This window comes from Stylophora pistillata, chromosome 10 (assembly GCF_964205215.1).
Source record: "Stylophora pistillata chromosome 10, jaStyPist1.2, whole genome shotgun sequence".
NCBI classification, from domain to species: Eukaryota; Metazoa; Cnidaria; class Anthozoa; order Scleractinia; family Pocilloporidae; genus Stylophora; species Stylophora pistillata.
The window spans coordinates 29,687,655-29,713,989 of record NC_142528.1 but is presented as its reverse complement, the minus strand read 5'-3'; the positions used below and the strand labels follow the sequence as shown (position 1 = coordinate 29,713,989).

The following is a 26,335-nucleotide window of genomic DNA, read 5'->3' as shown; positions in this document are numbered from 1 at the left end:
TTGGTCCCCTTTAGCTCCCGCCATCCTCTCGACCAATCAGATACAAAATTAAACTAACCAATTCCGTGACTTGGTTACGCGCGTTTGCCAACTTTGATTTAAGTTTTTGTTCTCATTGGCTTCTGGTGTCTTCATTTCTGAATGACCTTTTTAATTACTTTGGTTTGCGAAACGTAATCGAATTGTGCTCAAATATAGTAGTATTGCGCGCGTTTTCGACTCGACTTACGGCTCGCAAAACCAAACCTAATCATGCGGAGTACATTGGCATAAAGTGTTTCCAGTCTGTTACATTTTTCAACAAATGAAACGAACGGCTCAGCTCCTGCTTTTCTTCTCAGTCCATCACAAGAACAAGACGGGACCTGCCAACAAACTAACCAACTGGGTCAATAACAAAACTGAAGCATTTATATTCAAATAAATAATCTTTTCATACCTTGGTGATAAAGTTACCACCGTGTATGCAGAGAGAAATCAATATTTAAAATAAGCTACAATATTAATCGGCATCGCACGCCTAGATCAAACACTACTTCGCGTTCTAAATTCTAAAATTACGGTTAAATGGATGTTACTTAGTCCGATTCTTACAAGATAAAACATGACAAGATGCCATAGCTGCTGCAAGACAACAATAATCTTCCATTCAATAAGCAACCCCGATTCAGATAGGTCTTGAGTTAAGAGATCTACAAAAATGAAAAAATAACGAGAAATCCTTTCGAATTGTCATCTGGTCAGTTAGAGCATTTTGCAAAAGAGTGTCGAGTGTAGTTCCAATGGGTACTAGCGAACTCCATATGCATATAGATTATAATAATAATTCAACATCTTTAACGTTCTTGAGCAAATCCTAAGGATGACCTCATGTCGATTGACTTTACAATCAAAAGATTTCTTTAAAAAACAACTCAAAGCGAGCCTAAGGAACTGTAATTAGCAGAAAAATTGTAAATAAGCATTTTACAGGGTCAATCGCGAGTCAGAATTACACCAGACCTCAATTCATTTTGACTTCCACCGATACGAGACAAATTTTGTAACACACTCCCCTCCTCTTGCCTGTTTCGAGAATTTTGCTAATGACAAGAAGGCATAGAACCAATACTTACGTTTTAAGAAGGGAAGTAACTAATTTATTTCAAAAAGTACTGGCCAATGGAAAAAAAAATAGGCAATAAGCCGTTTTGTCTTCGCAGTAAACTTAAACCAAATCCAAAAGTGAGGAAGTCAATTTGACCAAACCAAAGAAATTAAAAAGTTGATATAAATTGAGTAAATTATCTAAGAGTGAAAGGGCGTTATCAGATGCGATTAATAACTCAAATTCCAAAACATATTACAATACATACTATTAAAAATGAATTAATTTTTCAAATCACCAACTTAACTGTAACACACGACCTGTTGGTTCCTGGCAACTTCACACATCAGTTAATACCACACGTGTCCTTTTGGTTGGTATATAAAAATGTTATAGTAGCGTTTATAGAAGCTACTGTACCTCACAATTTGGAGGGTCGCTTCGGAGAAATCTTCAATTGAGTGCCGAAAGTAATTCGAGACTGCTTTGGTTTTGCTTTTCTCCGCTCTGTGATTGGTCCAAGAAATTCGCGCCACTCTCTCAACTAATCAGATGCAAAACTAAAAACCAATCGCGACTTGGGCGCCTACGTTTTCCCGCGCTTTACTCGATTGTTTTCACTTTAGTTCTAATTAGCTCTTGACGGTTTTTTCCTGTCTTCTGATTGGCCGCCGTGATCGTTTTGATTTGACGACACTCGATCGAAAAGCTCTCCAGTAGCGAGTAAGATTATTTCCATCACAAAATGTCTTAGATTCACATTTTTCTGAGACGGAAAAACACCACAGAGATGCAAGAAAGCAAGAAAAAGAAACAGCATGTCATGAATAAAAAAGGTAAGCAAGAAATCGCAACATGACGAAGTCACAAACAAATTGGACGAGAGTCGGCGAAAACGGCTGGCAACCAGTGTTGTAAAGGCAAGGCGGATTCACCTAATGAAATTTTCGAGTAAACGAAATGTATCGATTGCTTGACAGACAGATTTACGGGTAAAATTATTGTCCAGGTTGGAACATACTCAGCAACAAGTCATGGCGACAAGACGTGCAAACAGTTCCCAGGGGTACCGCATCTCCCTAGCCCCCCTCCTTTCACAACCCCACCCACTCCTTACTCTTCCACAAACAAAAACACACTAACAAACAAAGGGCAAAACATGAAATGCTATGCAAAAGGTTAACCGTGGCATTGTAACCTACTTGAGTTGTATAGAGGTAGTTAAAATGTGTTTGAAAGTTTCTGCACACGGCATTTTAAGGCTATGAGGGAGGAAAGATAAAAAAATGACGACTCCCTTTCAGCGGGCTTGTGATCAGCTCCCTCACCCGTCTCTCTTATAAGCCACCCTCCCTCCCCCCTCCTCCTTCTTGGGAAGCCCTGTACGTAAAATAAGTCCAAGAGAGTTATTTCAATCAGTTTTTGTGTTAGCTGACTTGGTAAAACATGGAATAGTTTGGTAAAAACCTTCGTACACGTGACAAAATTTTCCCCCGAAACACGCACTGTAAGAACACACTTATTTGATATCCTGCGTATGATCGCAGCAAGAATATCACCCTTATCGGCTTGCTTTGGGAGCAATAGACGCGGAGACCTAACGCACTGATTTGCTACCTTGCATATCCCGACCTTCACCTACGGCAAATTTTCCTGTACAGTTACAGCAATTGATGACAGTTGAAGGAAGAACCACTCTCACCGACTCTCGACCCCGTTTGATCTTGGTTTTACATAAGTTTCACAGTGAATACCGCTCTACACAGTCCACAAAAAGGTTAGAAAAAGGTCGAAGGGAGAAAAAGCAGAGGTTACTCAAAGCAGGTTAAAGGTCACAGCGTGCTATTTATCCTTTTCTTTCTTCATAGGTTTTATTCTGAAGTAGCTGATGTTAAGGTAGTCACAGATGTCCGTACCAAGAGCAAAGTTGTACCGCAGCTGTTCAAACAACACATGACCCTGGAATAGACGGGTAAGACGCAGTCAATAGAGAAGGTACAGCGGTATCCCCAAATGGGCCATTTTACAATTGTGTACTTAGTTCCCAAGCCTTTGATTTGAAGTGAGGCTGAAGGTGACCTTGTTGTTAAAGAGACCAGTATTTGAAAAGCAGCAACGTTCCTGTTCTCACTCCTATACAAAGGCTTGGCAACAACTCAGTTTGTCGTAGCTCCCAACTAGCACAGATTCAAATCCCATCGAGACCTGAATTTTTTTTCAAGCAACAGCTGAAAAATTGCCGCTCATTTGCGAGGATCATGGCGTTATTTGGCTTTGGTTGTGCTTGGAAATGAACGCAGAATCTGTTTCAGGGTTGCCACTCATTAGAACCCAAAAAATTCCGACTTTTCCCTGACCTCAAAACATTCTTCACTGACCTTGAATTAAATTAATTATCAAACAGGCCAAATCCACTTTTACATTTCTCCATCGCTTTTAAGCTTTCTATCCGATTTGCTACACTCGATCGACTACTTCACAAACCTTTGTGGAACCCTCAAAACAAAATTCCCTGACTTTTCACTGACTTTGACGAGAACTAAGATTTTCCCTGACCTTGAAAAGTTTTTGTTTTTCCCTGACTTTTCCCTGACCGTGGCAACCCTGTGTTTCTCTGTTTCATGGTTCTCTAAGGCTGCCAAAAGTACAACGCGGTTTCTCAAAGTTTTCCCTTTCTTGCTTATTTCGTGGTATCAACTTGCTTACTTTTTCTTTTTTTCACTTGTTGTAGCACATATACTGTACACTGTGGCAATCCACCCGTGAAAAAATGTCAGGAGACTTACCATCATACACCACAATAAAACATATTCATCAATTGGAGAGCCGTAATGAATATTAAGAATCTGAAGAATCCCTCCGATCATAGTGGAATCTTTGAATTCAACTGGACTCCGTGTCATACAACCAACCTATTGACAGTCAAGACAATGTTAATAAGGTATCTGGAGGACGAACAACTGAAAGGCTCTAGGCAAAAAATAATTATTCTTGCAGTTTCAAAGAAATAATATGCTCTCTAAGATCTGATCTAGGATCTGATGACAATGCATTTTTTCTTGGTTGAGGATTGGTGTTATAATTGTATCTCCTGGTAGATCTCTATGCTAATTCTCGATCCTGTCTGCCCACTGTGTACCGAAACTGTTCCACAGTTTCTGCTACTAATCATTCTTGGGGGTTGAAATAAGAGTTGAGATGCCAAGCTGTTCCTTTTGACCCCAAAGGCACTCAATGTTGGAATGTAGATTTCCCTTTATGAGAGGAACATAACTTTGTTTCTGTCGCTGAGAAATGACGTGTGTGTAAAAATCAAGATTCAGGCGGGTTTGTTTGTCATTTTTTTCCAAGAAAATCTCTTATTTCTTAAAAATTCTAAATGAAAAGATACATGTATAATGACCTCCCTATCAGTCCAAGATAACAGGAAACTCATAAATAACAGAAGAGCCAACTCCTAATGACACGCTAAACTACTGCAAGACTCTCTCCTCACCCTCATCTTTACAAAGAACTTTGCCTAAGCCTTTACTAGTGAATTAAACAAAGGTACCTGAGACACAACAATCACATAAAGAAAGATCTTTATTATATAGTCAAGAGCATGGGACAAAGGAAAAATTCTAAGTCCCCATTAGGAATTGAACCTGAGACCTTCGGACTCCGCACTCCAATGCTCTACCACTAAGCCACAGAGATTCAATGGAGAGCAAGGCCTACCACAAAGTTCACATATGACACGCACTCCGCATACTGCTAGGATCGGCAATGTCGATAGCGTCATGTTTTGTAAAGAATAAGAAAGGTGGTAAATTTTGAGCTCGGTAAAGAATAAAGAATGATGTTTATCGTCTAGTCAAAAGCGTGGGATAGAGGAAAAAAAAAACTTGATGATGATTATCGTCTAGTTTTTTTTTTTTTCCTTTTGTCCCACGCTCGTGACTAGAGGATAAACATCAATCTTAAATTCTTTTCCGAGCTCAAAACTTACCATCCTTCTTATTCTTTACTAAATAATCACATAGCACATACCACTAGTTTGATTGTAATCTTGGAACACGCCAATCCAAACGCCATGACGAATAAACATGGGTGCTTACGAAATACACTTGTGGAGGAGGTTGTCGCAGTAAGATAGGCCATATATAACATAGCAGCAATAGGAAACAATGGTGATAAAACGCTAGTGCCCTGAAAAACAAACAAAACCAAGTAATTCTTTGTATGACTAGTAATTTAGAAAATGGGCCCGTGATTTTGCAACTTTTGGAGATAACATTTAAAGTTTCTAATTAAATGTAACATTACCAGAAATCGTGGACATTTCGAGCCCGTTAACAATTGTCAGCGGTATATCATGTTGCACTCCAGAAAAATAAAATCCAATATGGCGGCACTTATCGCTCGTTCGAAAAGGAAACATGTTTCTTGCGATGTTCTTCACAGGTTGAGCACTGTTGATTTATTGTAGGCAGAAAATAGTAAAAAGAGAAGGTCGAAAGTTAATTGCATGGGATTTTATGAGGCAGAGCGTGTTGTTGCAAGCCGAGATGATGTAGAGGTAAGAAGAACAGACCTTAAAGTAAAATTGTTGTTAATTTAATATCAGCAACTTATGAAGTGTTACTACGTTTAAGGGAGCCAAATATCTTGTCAATATGCATGAAACTTTCAGTTTTGCAGTTTCAGTGTTTACAATTAAGCTTACAACAACGAAGATTATCTTATCAAAATGAGATGGAACAAAAAGAGGTTTCCCTGAAGGAAAAAAAAAACAACTATGTACCTCTATTCTACAGAAATAAACAATGATATTTAAAACCTAGAAATAAAATTTCTTCACCCCTTATCTATTATCTGTTTGCAGTTACTTTGAATCTCCAAAGCCTGGGAAGGAGATAATTGAGGAATGTGTCGACAGGATGCGTGTGTCATTGTTAGATGCCCTAAGACACAAAGGACCAGAGCAGAGACTGACTTTAGAATTCTGTCATGATGTATATAAATATTTGTTTTATGGGAAAGGGAGGGATGCTAAAGAAAAGAATTGGCATTTGTTTGATGAAAATGATTTTAGTAAATGTAAGCTACCACCTAGTTGGAACTGTATATATGACAGACATGGGGATGGTGTCAAACTTAGATTTCCTCTTAAAATGAGAAAATTCCTACAGTTATCTCCAGTGACATATCAGAGGGTAGCTGAGAATATTGTGGAGGCCCCAAGGGCTTATATTGAGAAGATCACTACCAAGTTTAGTAAAGTCCCTTCATCATTTAATTAGTGTAATCGAGTGAACTTACAATGGAATTAACATAGCCTTCTTTGTAAATTAATTTTTTTCACACACTATAACTTCTCAGCCTTAGGCATTACTAATTTTCGACATTATTACTTTCACATGATGCTAGGAATTATAAGAAACTTATTCATTATTATTCCTGGAGCTGGCCATTGGGCTGGAATCCTGTTTCAATATGTTTTACCAATGTTACTGGGGTCAGTATTTAAGGATTAATTTTAGCTAGCTGGAACCTCTCAATAAAGCTAATGAGTTCCTGTTTTTTAAGTTTAGAGAGGGCTTTTGTACTAAGACCCCTCTCTTCATGATTTCCTTGAGCCGCTTGATAGTGAGTTTGCTGTAATCTTCCCTGGGAGTGAGGTCCTGCATGTCTTCATCTTCGGAAAGTTAAGCTTTTTCAATGAGTCCAATAAGTTCCATTTTTTTAAGTTTTGACAGGCCTTTTGGCCAAAGACCTTTTTCTTTGATGAGTTCCCTCAACTGCTTCACTGAGAGGTTTGTTAAATTCACCTCAGGAGTGGGAATGTCATCATCCTGAATTGTATCAGGGGAATCCACACAGCATGCCCTTTTCTGTTTCCTAATTTCACTGATTTCAGTATTCCAGTACTCCAGCTTTCTTTTTGTACACTGACCTTTCATTCTCTCATGATGTTTCAAATCCCATTGCCAACTCTCTGTATAGAGTATGTCCTTTGCTGCATCCCATTTGTTAGACTTGTTGAACAATACCCTTTTTGCTTCGTTGTTGTTTTTTTCCACACCTTGACCAGTGAATTTTTTGAAGCAGCTATGCATTTTCACAAAGAAGGGGATGTGGAACACCAAAGTGTGCATGTAAGGGGTTACCCTGGGTCTGGTATACCCAGGCCTTATCCCCTTTAATGAGCAAAACAGCTCAACCTATGATTTGGCCTGTGCAAAAAGGGCATTTGCAGCAGTTTTGGACAAATTAAAATCAGAGATCTGATTATACAAACACTCAAAATCAGTCCAGATTTGCTCCACTGTTTCACAAGTATCAGAATAGAGAACTTCACTTAATTTTGAGGGAAGTCCATTGAGCAGTTTCTTCTTTTGAGAACCAAGAAGACTAGTAAATTCTTTTACTTGGCTTTCTGACCCATCTGCATTTTTTTGTTCCATATTGAAAATGAAATGCACAAAGAATTAATCGCTTTATTTTTTTTGTAACTCTCAAGAATCTCGGACATTTTGTTTTTATATGCTGTAAGCAAAGCTATACTAGATAGGTTTGTTTTTAATTTTCCCCGCGTATTTACTCTCATTAAAACCAAGCCTGGTACTGCTAATAGAGGATTTTTGAGAGCCTGGAACCTAAATTATATCCCGTGAAACATCTGTGGACTTAACAACAAACAAAATGGCGACTGGGTGAAGTTTGGAGTTGTGAAGCTTTTTCTTTTCCGTGTCCGACCGAAATGGGTCATTCGCAAATATGGCGTCCATTACTAGACTACAGATGGAAAAATGAGGGAAATAATGCGCCTTTGGAAGTATTTTGCACTGCAGAAATCGTCCTTTTTACGACTGTCTAAGAAACATCTAACATCGCAGAGGTAATATCGAGTCGTGCAAATTTACTTCATTGAAGGGTTGATACTCTACTCGACGAGTATTCCGCATGACTTCGACAAGATTTTAAGACAATGTATGGAGAAATGGAACGTACAACGAGAGATGAAAGTGGCCACTTCGGGAAGTAAGTAAACTTGCTTCTAATTAGCCATTTTTAACCCAGATGCGAAGGTTACACAGCACTTAACATGATTCGAGTCGGGCAACGAAGACCCGTAAGCTCATAATCGATATATTTGAACAAGTTTCCTTATCTCCATACATTTCCTTGTACGAATTCGCAGCCATTATTAAGGGTTCCCACAGTCATTGGTTTTCAAAACTCCCTGAGTTTTCTCAATGAAAGAGTAAAATTTCTCCTTAACAAACCAATACTGTGCATAGCACAGCACATCTTTTTACCAAAAGAAACATTAAACATCACATTTTAACTTCTTTATAGTATGACATTCCTGAATCCATATAACAGCTCAGAGAAATGAGAAATGATTGCTTTCTGCAAACAAAAATACAGTTTTTTAAACTCGAAATGACAAAAAAAAAAACCTTCAGATATCAGAAGTGCAGTAAATTGTTGTTATTTACTACCACTACATGTAAACCCTTGCAAGTGCAGTCCTTGCAAATTGCCTGCATGCCCCATCTTGGGAGGGGGGGGGGACACTTGTGTTCATTTAACTGTAAGTACACTGCCTCTTTGAAGGGCTGTGCAGTAACAGCGATACGGAAAATTTCATGATAGTACAAGAAACTTACAGCAACTGTGGATCCATTCTTCCCCTTTCCACCTGTATATATTTGAAGAAATATTTATGAAAGATTGTAAATTGTTCCACACATAGTACCCTCAAAGATAACATCCTTGTATATGACACTGAAGTAAGGAACCTGGCCATAATCAAGAATCAGGATACATACCATTTACTTCTTTATTCCAACAAAGTGTGGACAAAAAAGACTTTAAGTAAGTATATGTAGTACAAAAAGGGGAAATACTGGCTGAAAAAGCCATTGATTTTCCTCCAGGGCAATCAGCTTCACTTTCTCACTGTTCACCAGGCAAATCCCTGAACAAGTCACTTTTCAACTCAGTCCCAAAGAGGAGGCCAGATTTCTTGTTGTAGACACCTGTTCCTTATCATGTCTGAACATTACTTTCTAACAAATGCATACATCAACCATTTCACTTCCAAGATCTCAAGAGTAAACCCCCTTACTGTGGTGGAATAGTCATGTTAACTACATATATAAAAAAGCTTGCAAGAAGCTCTACTCTCTACGTATTCTACGTCGAGCTGGCGTTGACCAAGGTAGCATGTTAAAGGTCTATACAAGCGCTGTTAGATCTATTGTAGAGTACGCCGTACCAGTATGGCAATCCATTCCAGGTTATCTGTCTGACAAAATTGAATCAATACAGAAAAGGGTGCTTAAGATAGTTTTCCCATGTGCCGATAGTTACTCAGATGCCCTCAAGTTAGTTCAGGCCTGAAATTTTTTTCAGGTCTGATTTTCACTATTGCTCAAATAGTGCTTTACTGCGAAGGGTCGTGCATATATACGTTTCATAACCGCAGTTCATACATATGTTTCATATGTTTGTTGTTGTTTGATTTATCATCTACGGGTTTATGTCGAATTAATTTGATGGCCTGCTCCCAGTTGGCTTGTTAGCTCAATTGGTAGAGCGCTGCACTAGTATCGCAGAGGTCAGTGGTTTGAATCCCGTACAGGCCTGAAATTTTTTCAGGTCTGATTTTCACTATTGCTCAAATAGTGCTTTACTGCGAAGGATCGTGCATATATACGTTTCATAACCGCAGTTCAAACATATGTTTCATATGTTTGTTGTTGTTTGATTTATCATCTACGGGTTTATGTCGAATTAATTTGATGGCCTGCTCCCAGTTGGCTTGTTAGCTCAATTGGTAGAGCGCTGCACTAGTATCGCAGAGGTCAGTGGTTCGAATCCCGTACAGGCCTGAAATTTTTTTCAGGTCTGATTTTCACTATTGCTCAAATAGTGCTTTACTGCGAAGGATCGTGCATATGTACGTTTCATAACCGCAGTTCAAACATATGTTTCATATGTTTGTTGTTGTTTGATTTATCATCTACGGGTTTATGTCGAATTAATTTGATGGCCTGCTCCCAGTTGGCTTGTTAGCTCAATTGGTAGAGCGCTGCACTAGTATCGCAGAGGTCAGTGGTTCGAATCCCGTACAGGCCTGAAATTTTTTTCAGGTCTGATTTTCACTATTGCTCAAATAGTGCTTTACTGCGAAGGATCGTGCATATATACGTTTCATAACCGCAGTTCATACATATGTTTCATATGTTTGTTGTTGAATGATAATTCAACATTATTACCTTGGATGACTGCATACATGTACCATACAGATGAGCACAGCTCGGCACTAAATGTGCAGCATTAGCCATGTAACATACTCATCATATCTGATACACTCACATACACAAACCATAACAATTGTAGAAGCAAGCCTACCTGCTGGGACCATACTTGAACACCAAAGATTCCAGACACTATGAATATACCCATGCCAGCAACTTGAATCTCTGTTACATCAAATCTGAAATTTCCACAAGCCAAAATGTGCTCAACTTTGCTTCATGTACATATACAAGGATGTGTAAATCAAGTTAGGTTTCAAGCATTAGCCCTTCCTCAGAGCAAGAGATTTTATTTGATTAGCCCTTCACTCTGACGAGGGGCTAATGCTCTAAACATCAGCTTTGAAACTCTTTACGGTGACCAAATTACATTATCAACTCAGTTGATAAAACCATTATAATTATCTTGTTACTCCCATAGATGCAGCCTCACAGTTTCTTTAGAAACTTATCCCTCTTAATTCTGGTTTGGTTCACCAAAATGGGCAGGCGCATGATAAGGACATCGTTAGGGCTAATGGACACGATAAAGGAGATGATCGACGGCCGTTTAGCATTAAGTGTGAGTGGGACATCAAACAGACTCAGCAGTTCTCTGACGATGGAACCAACACTTATTTCTGGTGAGCCAAGCCGTAGTTAATTAAATTTTGGTTGTGCTCGATCGCTCTTATTTGCGTGATAAATATACTTCCCCGGCAGGTGTATTAAGCAGTGTTAAGTAATCATGCCTTGATTACTTTATGTACATAGCAGCTTCGATCGATAAAACTCTCGACACAGTGCTTTATTTTGCATCAGTTTACTAATTTTCGATATTTTATATTAGCTTAAATAAGGGCTTTTTTCTCGGGTGAGGTTTCATGCTTGTATCTGATGTTAACATGTGCGATTGGTCCTTGCAAATGCTGGGCCAAAAAAGGTTAGGCCAGCAGCATGTCCATGCATGATGCGATCATTTGTTGCTCTTTGAAGATTTTCATCATATACCCACATGCACTTCTTCCCTAGAAGACTTGCCCTTGAAATAAGAAGGTCCTGATGTAACCATGGACACTTCCAAATCAACTGAAAACAATCAAAGCTGGTATCGCAGGATAATTTGGTGTTATCAGCTGTTTTGGAGAATTTCTAAAGCTGGCCAAGGTGGCTCATTCACATTACCATTTCATAAAACCAAATTATCTTGTTATACCCCCACCAATGTTGTACCAGAAAATTATCCCCTTTTTTCCAAGCTGGTGTCAGTTATAGAAAAGTCTGATGCATTGAGGGTCACGGGGCGTATTAATTGCATTTATTACACGACTCGGGCAGTCAGAGGGCCAATAACTAAAATCAACCAATAAAAATGCTCTATTGCCGGTCAATATTCTCTCAGTATTGGACCGGGCACTGTCCCAAATGGTCGTGAATGATACCGCACTTGTGTCCCTTTGAACTTCAGTTGTATAATAAATCTCTTATTAACCAAGCTTGCTCGGGACCGTACTGGAAGAATATTGGCCCTCGGTCTTTTTTGTATGGACCTCGCTGCGCTCGGTCCGTACTGTCAAGACCTCGAGCCGATATTCTCCCAGTACGGCCCTCGCGCTTGGTTAATAAGATATATATATAATACCAGTGCTTGTAAATTTAATGACGATGCCCCATGACAATGGATGAGACCTACTTGTGCAAACTATTCAGCTTCTAAAATTTTTGTGGTTTGTAATTTTTGTCAGGAGAGCACATACAGTGACAGTTCTTCTGATTATGCTGTGTGTCTTGGTTTATGTTGGAGCTTTTGAAAAAACTAAGGAAAACAGTGAATACAATACAAAGAGGTATGGTGATTATTTAAGTAAAAAAAAGTGGTAACTTGATTCCAGGCCCCAGTCATAAGTATATTTTAACTCTTTACACTTTACCATCAAAAGACATATTCTCCATTCTGGTCTCTTAACATTTCTAAGGTGCTAACAAGGATTTTTATGAGCTCCTTCCATTGCTGATCATTTCCTAATTTTTTTTTGTGACCTTGGTGTGATTCAGAGATAAAATTGTATGGAAAGAACTACTATCTAGCATGCCTTTTAAGGCATCTGATTTAAACTGCTGATTTTGAGTTGGCAAACTGCTGCTTTAGTTAAGTACCTATGATATTTTTCTTAATTTAAGTTACTCCTTGTCTCCTTTTTACTTACTTTAAACTCTTTCTAACATTTGAGATTCTTGTGCAGAGCCACTGTATCTATTTGTTCCCTTTGCATTCATTTCAAACTCTTTCTAACAATAGAGGTTTTTGTGCAGAGCCACTGTTACTATTTGTACCCTTTTTACTCACTTTAAACTCTTTCGAACAATGGAAATTGTTGTGCAGAGCCACTGTAACTATTTCCCATGTAAAAAAAAGGTGGGATCCCTGGCGGGATAGGCGGGATCCCAGGTGGGATGGGCGGGATCCCAGGTGGGATGGATGGGATCCCGGGTGGGAAAGGTGGGATCCCGGGTGGGATGGGTGGGGTCCCGGGTGGGATGGGCGGGATCCCGGGTGAGAAAGGTAAGATCCTGGGTAAGATAGGTGGGATCTCGGGTGGGATAAGTGGGATCTTGTTTCATCTTGGATTGTTTAAAAGTGATCCCAGAATGAGGTAATAAATACTGGCTGGATCTAAGAAAATATAGATCAGGTTCCCAGATGATGAATGTACAATTCTGGATTTGACAAAGGAAATGAGAACCAGTTGAGATAGGTAGGATAATTCCCTCATAAAGTGTGAGAGTTGGATCTGTGTTAGTCAAAAGATGGAATCCCATGTTGCAAAGTTGTTTCATACATAGGTTTACAATCTAACCAATTTCTTCATATTTCAAAACTATGAAAGATTATCAGGTATCAGCAAATACATGTATTTGTTTTAGACAAGGTGCATATAAATACGAATTACATTAATTACTCATTTACATGTAAGGTTGTACAATGTCTGTGCCACTTTGCTGATTCAAAGGAAATTGTGTGAGACTCATTTTTGGTCTGTATGTTAATTCCTTTCCACCAGATTAGGAAATCTGCTCACATAAACATCATTCCTTCCAGACATTTCTACTTTCAAACAAATCTGCTTTAAATCTGAGGAAATTGACATATGTGTAGGTGATCAAACAGAGGGAGTTAGAAATCGAGGACCCAGCCATCTTTTAAATTGTCATCATATGCCAGTAATGATATCTGAATTTCCCCTACAAGGAGACCATAATTTATTTGATTAAATGCAGACCAAGAATTGAGTGTCCAAACCACCAAACTTTTAAACAATTAATTGTGCAAAACTACTAAGATCTCTATGGAAAATAGCATATATTGATTGAGTGACATGTAATATTTTGCAAAAGGGATCTTCTCAGCCATGTCTTTTAAAAATCCTCTTTATTGTGGTATTTAACCTTGTGTCCTTCAACAAGAACAAAATTAATACTGATTTATACAAATGTAGGGTCCAGAAAAAATTCACACAACCAATTTTCTATCTGTACATCAATTTACTTGCTTTGCAAATCTAACATGAAAACAGCTCAACCTTTTAATAAACAAGTGGGTCATTGTTTTCTTCAAAAGTGTTCAGCTTACTTGGATCAGCTGTCCCGCCATTATCGATCGTCAATTGATCCTATATCTGGAATTATTTCATTACTGTTCGGTTCTTCTACGTTTTCATAAATGTGTGAAGGAATTTCTTCATAATTTCATACTTCAACGCAATCCACAAATTAGCCTGACTCAAAAACTGTGTCCTGCAGTGTGAATCCTGACCATCCATTTTCAGCTGCTGAAGAATTCGAAACCAGCGATCTGTTCGAACCATCGATGTGATCTTCAAAACACAGTGGAGTTAATAGAGGGGTTGGTCTGAAATTATTACAGCTTGGAGCTTCGATTAAAGCATTCCTCACAAGACAACTCAAGCTTTGGTGGCAAAGGATTTGCAACGCAATGAAAAGGTGTTGAAATGCTTGCGTTTCTTTAAATCAATCCATTTGGCCGCCATCTTGCTTTACACTGTAGATGGACGAGGGGGAATGGAACCAAAAGTATAAAACGTGTTTGATTGGTTATGCTGGAATTTCACAGCTTTTTCGGTAAACTTTGTTCTTTGGTGGCACTTTTGTTTTCTTTTCGCGGTGTGAAAAAAATTTCAGTTATTCAAATGCTTGCACGTGGCGTCGTTTTAGCATGCTGCAGACTTATAGTTTGGCTTACCGATAAAGATCAGCTCTGCAAAATGTCAAAAAGGAATCAACGAATAACCAAAGCATCAACATGTTGTCAAGAGGTAATGGTGAGTGACACCCATTTTTTTAGTGGTGAAACTTAAAACTTTTTTTGTTTATTTCATTTATAGTTGTGAATGATCCTATCGAAACTATGAAATAATTGTTTGTAGCAGGACTTACTTCAAATGGATAAGCTTAGTTGCTTATACCTGGTTTCCCTAAGTATAGACTTTCACCTTGTGAAATTTGCTGAGGATGGAATAAAGTGCCTGTTCAGTTGAGGTAAATTTGAGATTGCCGGTGATGATGTTGAGGCAGCCTCCTTGTGTGACACGGTCTCGGAGGATGCAAATAGCAAAGGGCTGGTTCCCAGGGATAATTCTCACTTTTCGTGGTATGTAAACTGAATAACCGCTCATTTTTATTTTTTATCTCAACAATTCAATTCTTTAAATGGTCCTTTGCCTCTCTTTCACATTTCAAAGGTAAAGAGTGTTTGATAAAACTAATATGAATTACTTTCTTCTTTGCCAGTAACTAAGCCATCGTGATGATATTTTTTTATGAAGTGATGGTCTTTTGCAGAATTGATTACTACTTCCCTTGCTAACCAAGCTTACACTGTCACTTTGGACCATGTCTTTCATCATTTTGATTGATTGATTCTAGTTAAGGAAGGGGGCTATATATTCTAAGTGGTGATCTCAATCTCTGGCAATCTAGGTGCAGTGTGCATCATGCACAGGTCAAACAAACTACTGTACTCTCCTTGCTTGAAATTTTTGTTAGTATTTAGATTATGAAACTCCATGTTACCAACATAATCAACTGTCGGGCTGTTTGTTGGTAATCCACAGTTTCAATCATTTAAGAACTGACTTGAACATTTGTCTTTTTATTGCTTCCTAGGTTTTGTTCTGGATGAGAAAAGTTATAGAAAGCAGCCTGCCACAGTTGTAAAGAAAACCTTGCAAGATAAGTGCTTTGGAGCTTGTAGAGGAGTATGAAAAAAAACAAAAACAAATTTAAAATCGCTAGAACTTAAGCATAATTTTATGATTATTCCTGTATTTTTGAATGATTTTTTAGGTTTTATATGTTCTTGTTGATTAGAAGAGAAATAAAAATTGCATACATACTTAATTTATATCAATAAACTATGTCAAATAGATAACATTGCAGTGTCTTATTCACTTGTTCTTAATTAATGAACTACACTGATACATGTTTCCAGTTATTTTAAATTTTTGGGAAACGTTTTACCTGTTTCAAATATAATAATTTTATTTCATTGAAGTGGTCATGTTGGAATTGGCTTCATTTAATACAGCATCTAGATCTGGGTCGTTAGATTAAATACTTACATAGGAGTCATTAAGTCTACCAGATTATCCCACCCGGGATGCCAGTTTATCCCACCTGGGATGCCAGTTTATCCTACCTGGGATAGCAGATTATCCCGCCTGGGATCCCGAGTGTAATAACTTGGATTAGGAAATTTCAAAATTGTGGGATTTTTAATTCCTGCCCACAATCCCACCTGGGATCCCAGGGGGGATCCCGTTCCAAAATCCCACCTGGGATTCCACCTGGGATCCCACCTGGGATCCCAACAATCATTTTGCAAGGGCTCCCTTTTGTTATCACCTCAAACTTTTCTGACAGTGGAGATTCTTGTGCAGAGCCACCATTACCCAGTAACAGGACCCATTCCCCTCTCCCACCACCCCACCCTCCCCCCCCAAAGCTCGCTCTTTGGTTGCAAATTAGCTTGATATTTGTAATGTTATATTTGAATCTTACGTTGTTTCAGGGGACTTGTAGCCTGCATTGCAGTATTTTTGTTGTTTGGGGACAATCAGATAAGAGATGGACCGTTCAAACGACCTCACCCAGGTATGCGATTGATGAAGTTGAAGGAGTTGTGACATATATTTTTGTTATTTTGGAGATGTATAAAAAAGGTAAAAAATGTAAAGAACCCTCGAAATAGTTGTTTTCTAGAAAGATGAACACATAAGATAAAAGTATAAACCACACATAAGTAAAGATGGTTATGATTGGATTAGATCAACACATTCACAAAGATTGCCAACTACAGATTTGAAAAAGATAGGCTTAATTTTCAAGATGCGTATAACACCATGAAGTAGATTGGTTTATGGAGGTTTTTTTCTCCATAAACTATCCCCTACCTGATAAATTTTCTCCATCCTGTTGTGATGAGAAATTTTGCCGCCATACCTCTTTGAAGGTGATTTGGTATAACCTACTGTAATGGTGGAAAAAACTCAGGGGACAAACCTTAGGTTTGACCTCCAGTGTTGAATTACTACATTGTAAAAGAAAGATTAAATTAGTCTACAAATGAATAAAGGCTGACAGTTTCGAAAGAAACTGTTTGGGGCTACGTCGGTGGGAGTAGTGAAATAATTTGGATATATCAACAAAGTTGAAATGGTAAATTGGCCACCGTAACGATTACAAAAGCTGACGTTTTGTGCGTTAGCCTTTCGTCGGAGCGAATAGTCTACAGATGTACTTACAACCCATTCAAGGTTAACGTAGCTTAACCTCAAGTTCTCTGTTTTGATTTTCAGCTTTCTGGCGTATCATTCTTTGCCTAAGTGTTGTTTATGAATTGGTTCTAATTTTTCTTTTATTCCAGGTATGTGTTTTTGATATTAAATGTTATTTGTCACTGTTAACACTTCTTCAACTGGTAAAGTAGGATAGACTTTTCTTTATTTTAACTACACACCCTGAAGATCATATACCTCAAATTTGTTTTGCAATCATGAACATGATTTCCATTGTCATTCAAGCCTTCACTAGTCCCCTTGAGACATACCTTAGCTTGCATATTATCTTTTTCAGACAACTCATGATGCCAGGCAGTTGCTAAAGTATCTTGACGAAGATTTAGGGAAACCATTGCCAGAGCAATCTTATGGAGAAGACTGTAGGTTATACACACCAGGACACCCCAAGGGATCATTCCATACCTTTCTTGTAAGTGCAAGTCAATTTATCAACAGAGATTGTTGCATGTAGTTCAAGTTGTAGGTGCACATTCTTTTTGGTCAAAAAAACATTTTTTTTAGGTAAGAAATTCAGGATGTAGTGAAACTTAATTTTGATTAATGTGACTTCTTTTTTTTTTTAAATAGGCAAAATGGACACTAGACGACTATGTCTCCAGATAACATTGTTTTTCTTTAATGCCCAACAGGAGAAATGTGATGTCTTTATACCAGCTCATTTTTTCGGATGGTGGGCAAAGGTAAGATGAATTTGTTCCAGTAAAGTGTTGTTTCAAAGAAAAGCATAATGTAGTCTTAAGATTAGAGACATTTTTAGATGAGGGGTCTCTAACGTGTCATTGCTCGATAGGAAAAGTATCTTAAGAACAAATAAATGCTTTGCTGGTTAAAAATTCAATTCTCTTTTATGAAGCTTGCCAAATGTGTATCCCTTGTGATTTTTTTTTTTTCAATGACCAATTTTGTATTTCCAGGCACTCATCCTTCGTGACTACTGGCTATTGACTGTCACTAGTGTTCTTTTTGAAGTCTTGGAATATTCCTTAGAGCATCAGTTACCAAACTTCAGTGAATGCTGGTGGGATCATGTAAGTCAAACTCTTCAAATGCGTAATTTTCTTCAACCTTCTTAATCCCTATGACTGTTTTTTTATAGTTTTTATACAAGTGAGGACAATAAGCAGGTGTGATATGGCTTATAAAACTATTGAAGTCTACAGATCACAATTAAAACAGGTCAGCTTGATGTAGCCACCATTATGTATCTGGGGGGCACACATTCAAATTTCAGCAAAAGCCAGACTTTTTAGGCTTCTTTTCTGCAATTGCTTTAACTGCATCTTAATTGCAAGCATTAACTATTTACTTGTGATCAGGTTTTGGGAGTTAAAGTATTCAAGGTTGTGGTTTTGACACCCTCACCCCCTTTAGCAATTGTTATTATCTTTTATGGGATCACAAGGCTAAAAACAATTCAGTGCAGCTTGATCTTTGGTCGTGAGGCTTTCTAGCTTTGCCTGTCGTGGGTTTTTTTCTTTTAGGTTCATTCTTTAGGGTGGCTTCCCCTGGCATAACCCAACACCCAAGGTTGTAAAATGTCGCAAGAGTAATTAAAGGGTCTGTTTCCATACTTGTCACCCTAAGTTTTTCTTTTTTAAATGCCCCAAGAACAAATTATGATCTGACTGTTTTGTTTCAAGAAGCATTGATTGGTTGGTATATAGTGTGGAGTTTTGAGACATCGACACACTCCTATTCAGTTAGCATTCCAGTGTGTTAAGCAACTATGTGCTGTGAAATTTCTTTATTAAGACACTCATTGTATTTCATAGTGGATCATGGATGTTCTCATTTGTAATGGTTTTGGGGCGTATCTTGGCATGAAGACTTGTGATTATCTTGGAAATAAGGTACATAGCAGCTGTCCTATTATTTATGCCCTGTCTTACTTAAGGTAACTGATAATGGGTTTTGGTACTTTTTTAACACCATTGCATGGAGAGGGTGATATTAAAACACTTTTTTGTTTGTTCTCTTGAAAATGGTACAAATAAATGTCCAATTATTTCCATGTAATGTATGATTAATATTTTTGGATATCTTGGGTTACCTGGGCCACCTTAAAATACATCAGAAAAATTTAAGGTGGCTCTGAAATGTACTTATGGAAATAGGCCGCATGGGAAGGTTTAGTTTTGTTTTTAACTTTTTGGAGGCAAAGGTTATTTTTTAAAATAATTTTACAGCCATATCACTGGAGAGGTTTATGGAACATTCCCACCTACAGGTAGGGTTTCGGTACGTTTTATAATAATTTATTACATTTAATATAACGCTTTAACAATTAAAATATTCTAAAGCGCTGTACAATATTGAAAGCGTTCTTAAGAAGAAATTATAAGTCCTCAACTGTACTTTAAAAAAGTGAAGTTCATATAGTATCTAAGGCTAGATGGCATAAATAATACTAGCAATAAGAATATAAAATTACAAATTAAAAGCTTTCTTTAAAAGATAAGTCTTCAACTGTACTTTAAAAGAGTCAATGTTCCTACAGTTTCTAAGACTAGATGGCAAGGCATTCCTTACTGTTGGTCAGACATTGAAAAAGGCTCGATCGCCAAGAGTCTTCCGTGTCACCCTAAGGATTAGCAGCAATGTTTCAGAATCAGACCGCAGGCTATATCTAGTTCTAGGCTTTACAACAAGTAGTTGAGATAAATATTGTGGTGCCAGGCCATTCAACGTTTTAAAAACTAAAAGCGTAATCTTAAATTCGACTCTAAATTTCACCGGTAACCAGGGAAGTTCCCTGAGTACCGGAGTAATATGAGCAGACTTTTAGGAATTAAGCATGTAACCCGAACTGCCGCATTAAGAACTTTTCTCTCACATTACTAGATATTTTAATCAACTTTTGAATGTTATCTTTGGCGTTCTCTGTGGGGCGACACAATCGACTCGAGAAAACTGGGGAGCAATTGCAGAATACCCGACCACCTCATTTACCTGTGTCGGGGGGCTTTGAAGAACGAAGCATAACACAATAGAGGCTATTCTTATTCAATGACATGTAAATGAGGGGCCGGGTATTCTGCAATCTAGCCAAAACTCGAACCCATTTCAATAGGGCCTTGCGATAAATCAAATCAAACTCTATTTCCCTTGGACTTCTGGTAGAAATCCACCCGTAACTTGACCACTCCCTTCAGTTGGTCAACCATGCAGCAACCTTGCAGGACTCTTGCAATGTAGGTTGGTATCATCAAGACGTGTTTGTTGAGAATAGTGAATCGTAAATTTATATCAAACTCTTTTTCATTGGCTACATAGGAGTATGCCCATTCATTACGCAGAACATGTGATTGACGTTAAAATTGAGATAACCTTTATTGAATCTAACATGAAAGTGTTGTTGTTGTTTATTATTATTTTACAGAACATTACAAGCAAATTTACACAACCCGCATATAGCGTTAGCTAGTCTTGGCGGGTATTAGAAATACATAAGTAAATACTGCACATTGTAAGTTAAAGAAGTTTGATTATCACAATAAACTAAAGAGATTTTACAATAAACTAAAGAGATTTCATTACTACAATATTATAGGGGTTATAAGCCATGCATTAGTTTACTACATTATAAGCTAAAAAATACGTACAGTTGTCATACAAATTAAATACAATAAAATTACTAGTGAGTTAAAACAAGACATAATAATGAAAATACAGGCAGAGCAGACTGGAAAGTGGAGAGGAGAGAATTGTGATATACGGATGTGAGCGAAATACTACAGTTATAATATTCGATAATCATTGGTATTGAATTTCAATATTAGTGAATGGGCGTCAACATAATAGCCCTCAATCCCAAGTATAGTCTAAAGCAACTTATGAATTTCCCTTTTAAATGCTCTTTTTGTGAGCTTACGCAAGTGAGGGTTTAGACAGTTCCATAACCTCGTACCAAACGCAGAGAAAGACTTCAATTTCATATACAATCTAGATTTCTGTACATAAAAATTCTCTGTGGAAGAAAAATGCGTGTTATATGTATGGACGTCAGATTAATTAATAAAAAGTTCGCGAATATTCCTAGGTGTAGAGCTAGTAGAAACATGTATTATGGCAGAAACGGTTTCAAAATAGAGCATATTAATGGGTAGGATATTCGAAGTTATAAAAAGAGGGATAGCGTGAGATATTTTGCTGGAGAAGAAAATCAATCAGAGTGTACGGTTTTTTAAATTACTCTGAGTGTATAAAAAATAAAAAATAGTCGTGCAAGTTACAATTATCCTTTTAAGAAAAAGTATCACTAACCTAAACTACATAATTATAGGGCTATGAATAATAAAATGATAATGTGCTGTTTAGGTAGTCTATATCTTACTTTAAGTCTCTTGACAAAGGAAATGCAAAGTCTTCAGAAGTTTAACGCAAAAGAATTATAAGAAAAATTTACTATAAAAATAATAATAATAATCTATAACTGATGAGTTTATGTGATGCTTGTATGACTAGAATCTTAAATGATGGCAGATTTCATTGCATATTTTTCTACACTCAGGGTACATCCTAAAATTGTCTTAGAAACGGTTTGAAGCCATGCGACCCATTCAGTTGTATTAAGAGTTTTGCAAGTTTTCTCTAATTGAAATAAAACTGTAGAAGGCATAATTTGGGTATATTAACAAAGTTGAAATGGTAAATTGGCCACCGTAACGATTACAAAACCTGACGTTTCGAGCGTTAGCCCTTCGTCGGAGCGAAGGCATATTGTAGAACACAATGTAGAAAGCATATTTAGCATTAAGATAGGAACTTTATTTTAAGTATCATAATCACTTTAGCTTGACTGCTAATTGGGGACACTAAAATACCGGTTATTTACTTCAACAGGAAATCGATGTTAGTGAACATAAATAGACGCTTCGTGGCGTCCTAATAAACCTGTTTGGTAGCCACTAATCGACAAATCGTTGACTCTTCTTTAATACCACTAAAGTCAAATGGAGGCTGACCATTTCGGCTTGAATATGGATAATAGTTCTGCAGGCGATCTTCGGTTACTAGTGTAGGATCAAAGGAACCATGTGTTGTCGACCAAAGCCACTTCAAAAGCGCCTCGATGCTCTCAAATACAAATTGTGCGCTCTGAATGTCATAGCTTTTGACAATGCCAAACCCCGCGGCAAAGCAATATTGCTCGATCGTTGATCTCGCTTCAAAATTGAACATGCCAAGTAAATGTTCTGCATTTTCTGGATTCAGTTCCTCAAAGGCGCTTGTCATGAATGGGAATAGATAGCTGACGTACTGAGCTGCTAGTTTGGCATGACCAGTCGGCTTTAGGCTTGCGTACATATTCCGGAAAGCGTTGCATTTGTTCGGAATCCATTGTAGCACATAGTTGCTGAAGATAATGTCGTAGCATTCTGAACCCATACCTGGGAAGTTTGCAGCGCTGCCTTCAGCAAAGGAAAGATTCTTGATATCACTGTATGATTGTTTAGCAAGTTCAAGGCGTTCTTTATCCGGATCAACACCCAAAACCTTTCCACTGGGTCCAACAAGCTGAGCCAGATGCGCAGACAGCTCTCCTGTACCGCACCCGAGATCCATGATCGTGTCTCCGGCTTGAGGTTTAACTTCTGTGTCTATGAACATTTTACCAGACCTGTTTTGCACAGGACGAGAGCTTAGCTTGTAACCCTCTGTGGCAGTGTCGATAGTTGATGAAACACAAGAATTTTTTTCCATCGCGGTCAGAATCTCCTAACAGTCTCAAACGATGTGACTTCACGAAAGAAACAAACTTGCGCTTGAAATTCGATCTACAGGAGGTAACATCTTCGGATTTCTCTTACGAAGACGTCACGTGTACGGCACGATTGTACCGGAAGTTGAGAATTATAGGGCAACCGGCTATATCAGTAGTCGAAGGAGACTACTATATCAGTTGCTTTATTTTGACTTCAGAATCAGGACTGCACCCTACCTTTCAGCCCGAAATCCTTTGAGGCTTTGAACAAAGTGAACTTTTTGGTCGTATTTAATTCGTAGCCTCGAATAATGTTTTTTGACTTTCTCAAAATCTTTACTTGACCATAATTTGCAGTAATGGTGGAATCGAAATTAACCGCCATTTTTTCGTCACCACGTCGAGGACAGTTCACTTAGTTCACGGTTGATTTTTAACGTTTCAACTTCCGGAAAACTCGTGCCGCCCGAAAGTTTTGGTAACGCAATACCCGAAGCAGTGACCTCCTGTAGGTCGATCTTAATTTGACGCGACCTTGAATATTGGCCTTTTAGTTTGAACCAGTAGAAACATGTTTGAAGTGAAAAACTTATAGGAAGGATTTTGTCCGCTCGTCATTCTGAAGTGAAGATGAACACAAATTTGTGAGGAGTCTTCCTTCGCGAACGCTTTTTAGCTGAACAGTTTTTGACCACTCCTTTTTTTCTCTCAAACATTTTTTTTTGTCAGTGGCAAGTTCAAAAGAGTTGCTGCTCAATTCACTCCTTATTCGTGGACGTCTTATGACTGGAAAGCGACCACAAGTCTAACTAGATGGCTGGCAGTCTGTGGAATTGCTGCTATGGTATGTTAAAGATCATGCTGTTCTTGTGCTCTCAGAGCGATTTTCGAATGAGGGTCGTAAAAACCAAAACCATAGTGATCGCGTCAGCCAGCCAATCATAGCAAGGAAGACATCACGAGGAACCAGTGAGAGCTCGAAGTAAAAACAAGCGCGGGAAAGCGCGAGTCACCGGGTAGCCTGCGAACAGGCTCCCGGCTTGGAGGAGCACAACGGCGCGAAGCAGGGGAAGGGGAACTCCTCTTCTTGTGTCCCCACGTCTGACGGGGAGCCTGTTCGCAGGCTAGTCACCGGGTGGCGATTGGTTTTAGTTTAGAATCTGATTGTTTAAGAGTATAGCACGAAATTTTTGATCCAATCAGATAACGACGTAAAGCAAAGACAATGTAATTCCGGATTATTTTTGATACTTATTGAAAATTGCTCTGTTCGTGTTTGCAATCAAATTCACTAACAGTTATCAATTCGTTTTTCAGTTCCTCCTGGCCGAGTTAAACCTGTTTTACATGAAGTTTATTTTGTGGATTCCTCCACCTCATTTCATCATGCAAGTTCGTATGGCGCTGTACCTTGGGATGGGAGCTGTGGCACTGAATGAAACATTTAGATACATGGACGACCCGTAAGTTATAAGTTTTATTGTTAAGGCTTCGGCTAGAGTGTGTCTTCGCCCGCGGAAAAGTTTAAGGCCCGTGAGCCGGCGAGAAGTCTGGAAGGGGCTGTCAAACGTCGATTACTAGTGCTAGAGCCCCGGCAAACTTGTCACCGACTCGTCTAAAATTTTACCGTAGGCGGAGAACATCTGTCTTGCAACCCTGACAATGAGGACTTTTTCGTAAGCTACTAGGGAGGGAAAGTGATGTAAGTAAATTTTGTAACAAGCCCAGTGCGATCATTTAAGTTTCCTTCCGGTAACTTGACTGGAGTTTTGTTTACATCCTGGCAGTTGGAGGTGGAACTGGCAGGCTTTACGGCCACGTAGATCAACACTTCTGGGAAGAATCAAAGACCTCTTGTTGAAAAATAGTTGTAAGAAGCTTTACGGTATAAATGAAATTTTTGCCGTTCCTCTCTTTTAATTTCAGTACCTGCAAGCGGTTTGGACAACAGGCCTGGGTTGTCGCCGCCATTGTCTCAACAGAAGTGCTAATCTGCGTTAAATTCGGTTGGGAAACCATCAGCATACCCTTTCCTGCTCACGTGACAGCATTCTGGATTCTTTTCTTCGGCTCTTGGACTGCGTGGACGGTATGGCAATTTTGGCCTTCGATTATCGGCGGCTTCCGGGTCAATCACGATAAAGGAAGCGATAGTGCTATTAGTCATGCAGAGCACAGACCCAAACATGAATGAATTTTGATATAATTTTTAAGAATGATTCAATAATGATTAAGATTTTCAAGCTGAAAGAAATGAATGAAATTCTCTTTCGATTTTTGTTCTGATTAGTACCAAAACAATTTCCTCAATTTCTTACAATCGTAGTAACTTTACTTGTGAAGTGTAGGGAATGATTTTCAAACGGTTGGGTTCAAGTTTGTCAGTATCGTCATCACCAAAATCATGTCCCTTTAAGATCTACGGTTTTCACCTCCGTCAAGTTTCTCTTTGTTTTGTCAGGAGAAAAATGATTTTAATATTGTGTGGAAGAACAAAACAACACAAGTATTTCTGTGGCTTCGTATTAAATCTAAACGATCCCAAAGAGAAAATGTTCTAGTTTGCCGTATTTAATTAATGGCTAATGGTTTGTTAATGAATAATATATTACGGTGTGAAAATACCAAAATGGCTCTTAAAAACCAAGGAAGAACAAGGCTTGGCGAAAGGGTTTGTGTATTGCGTATTTGAAAACAATTTGGGAGAAGAGTGAGGTGATATTTATGTTCCGTACCAAAGGGCCAAACTTAAATTATATTTCAAAGTCTGTTACCTGAAAACAAGAAGAGGAAATTCTAGTTTCTTATTATCAAGACAGGGGCCCGTCAATATTTTTACATCTCCTATGAAATATGAACTTTTAAATAAATAAAAATAAATTCATTACTATCAAGAACCTTAGTAAATGTAGTTGTAATGCGTGGTTAGTGCAAAATCAAAAAAATTATATTAGATTAGAAAAATTAAGCGCAAGGCATTGGCATTTTTTCGCGAGTCTCTGCTGAGCATTTTAATCGGGGTTTTTATCAATGAGTTGTCAAATATTGCACCATTTTCATGAAGAAACGAGATGCCCGTTTCAGTAAAACGTACGATCGTGTTTAGCGATTGTCAATTTCGGCTTTTGGTTGAAGTGTCTGGAGACCCTTACCTGATGTAGACATGAACACTAGATATTAAAGGTAAGTTTATGGTGGAGAAGTATGTTGATAAATTAATATCTAGGAATAAACAAGGGTGTAGTGTTGATCAAGTAGTACACGCACTAATAAACTGAAAATAACGGATTGTTGGTTTTTTTTCTTTCTTTTTTTTTAAGTTTGTTTAGTGCATTAGAACAATTCTCTAGTGAGTGTCCGAAGTAAACCGGGA

At 38.2% G+C, this 26,335-nt stretch overlaps 2 protein-coding genes across 4 annotated transcripts; one reads left to right on the top strand and one right to left on the bottom strand.

Annotated features, from left to right (window-relative positions):
• Positions 1-389: 389 nt before the first annotated feature.
• On the bottom strand, positions 390-7,188 carry LOC148722621 (choline/ethanolaminephosphotransferase 1-like). The gene is made up of 4 exons (XM_088737062.1): positions 6,901-7,188; positions 5,120-5,278; positions 3,874-3,999; positions 390-3,046 (listed from the first exon to the last, which is right to left on the bottom strand). Exons 1-4 carry the CDS (start codon positions 7,186-7,188, stop codon positions 2,930-2,932), a joined length of 690 nt encoding a protein of 229 aa, XP_088593188.1. The 3' UTR covers positions 390-2,929.
• Positions 7,189-7,763: 575 nt separating this feature from the next.
• Positions 7,764-26,251, top strand: LOC111325394 (phosphatidylserine synthase 2). 3 transcript variants are annotated; one of them, XM_088735988.1, is made up of 14 exons: positions 7,764-8,113; positions 8,832-8,953; positions 10,823-11,024; positions 12,126-12,227; positions 16,469-16,551; positions 17,256-17,323; positions 17,533-17,667; positions 17,888-17,938; positions 18,173-18,286; positions 19,031-19,108; positions 19,445-19,485; positions 23,692-23,806; positions 24,280-24,425; positions 24,889-26,251. In XM_088735988.1, exons 4-14 carry the CDS (start codon positions 12,157-12,159, stop codon positions 25,154-25,156), a joined length of 1,170 nt encoding a protein of 389 aa, XP_088592114.1. In that variant the 5' UTR covers positions 7,764-8,113; positions 8,832-8,953; positions 10,823-11,024; positions 12,126-12,156; the 3' UTR covers positions 25,157-26,251. The 3 variants fall into 3 exon arrangements, with proteins under 3 accessions (XP_088592114.1, XP_088592113.1, XP_022784940.2); XM_088735987.1 differs by lacking the exon at positions 8,832-8,953; XM_022929205.2 differs by lacking the exons at positions 7,764-8,113; positions 8,832-8,953; positions 10,823-11,024; positions 12,126-12,227 and adding exons at positions 12,943-15,049; positions 15,565-15,630 and having other exon boundaries at positions 16,459-16,551.
• The last annotated feature ends 84 nt before the right edge of the window (positions 26,252-26,335 follow it).

Coding starts and splice junctions, on each gene's coding strand:
- LOC148722621 (XM_088737062.1), bottom strand. CDS start 7,188: ATGCATAGCTGCTTCAAAAAATTCACTGGTCAAGGTGTGGAAAAAAAC. Junction 5,279..6,900: donor ATGACATTCCCACTCCTGAG/GTGAATTTAACA, acceptor TTTGTTTTTCAG/GGCACTAGCGTTTTATCACC. Junction 3,047..3,873: donor TTTTATTGTGGTGTATGATG/GTAAGTCTCCTG, acceptor CGTCTATTCCAG/GGTCATGTGTTGTTTGAACA.
- LOC111325394 (XM_022929205.2), top strand. CDS start 14,959: ATGATGTTGAGGCAGCCTCCTTGTGTGACACGGTCTCGGAGGATGCAA. Junction 15,050..15,564: donor GATAATTCTCACTTTTCGTG/GTATGTAAACTG, acceptor ATTGCTTCCTAG/GTTTTGTTCTGGATGAGAAA. Junction 19,486..23,691: donor TGGAACATTCCCACCTACAG/GTAGGGTTTCGG, acceptor TTTTTTTGTCAG/TGGCAAGTTCAAAAGAGTTG.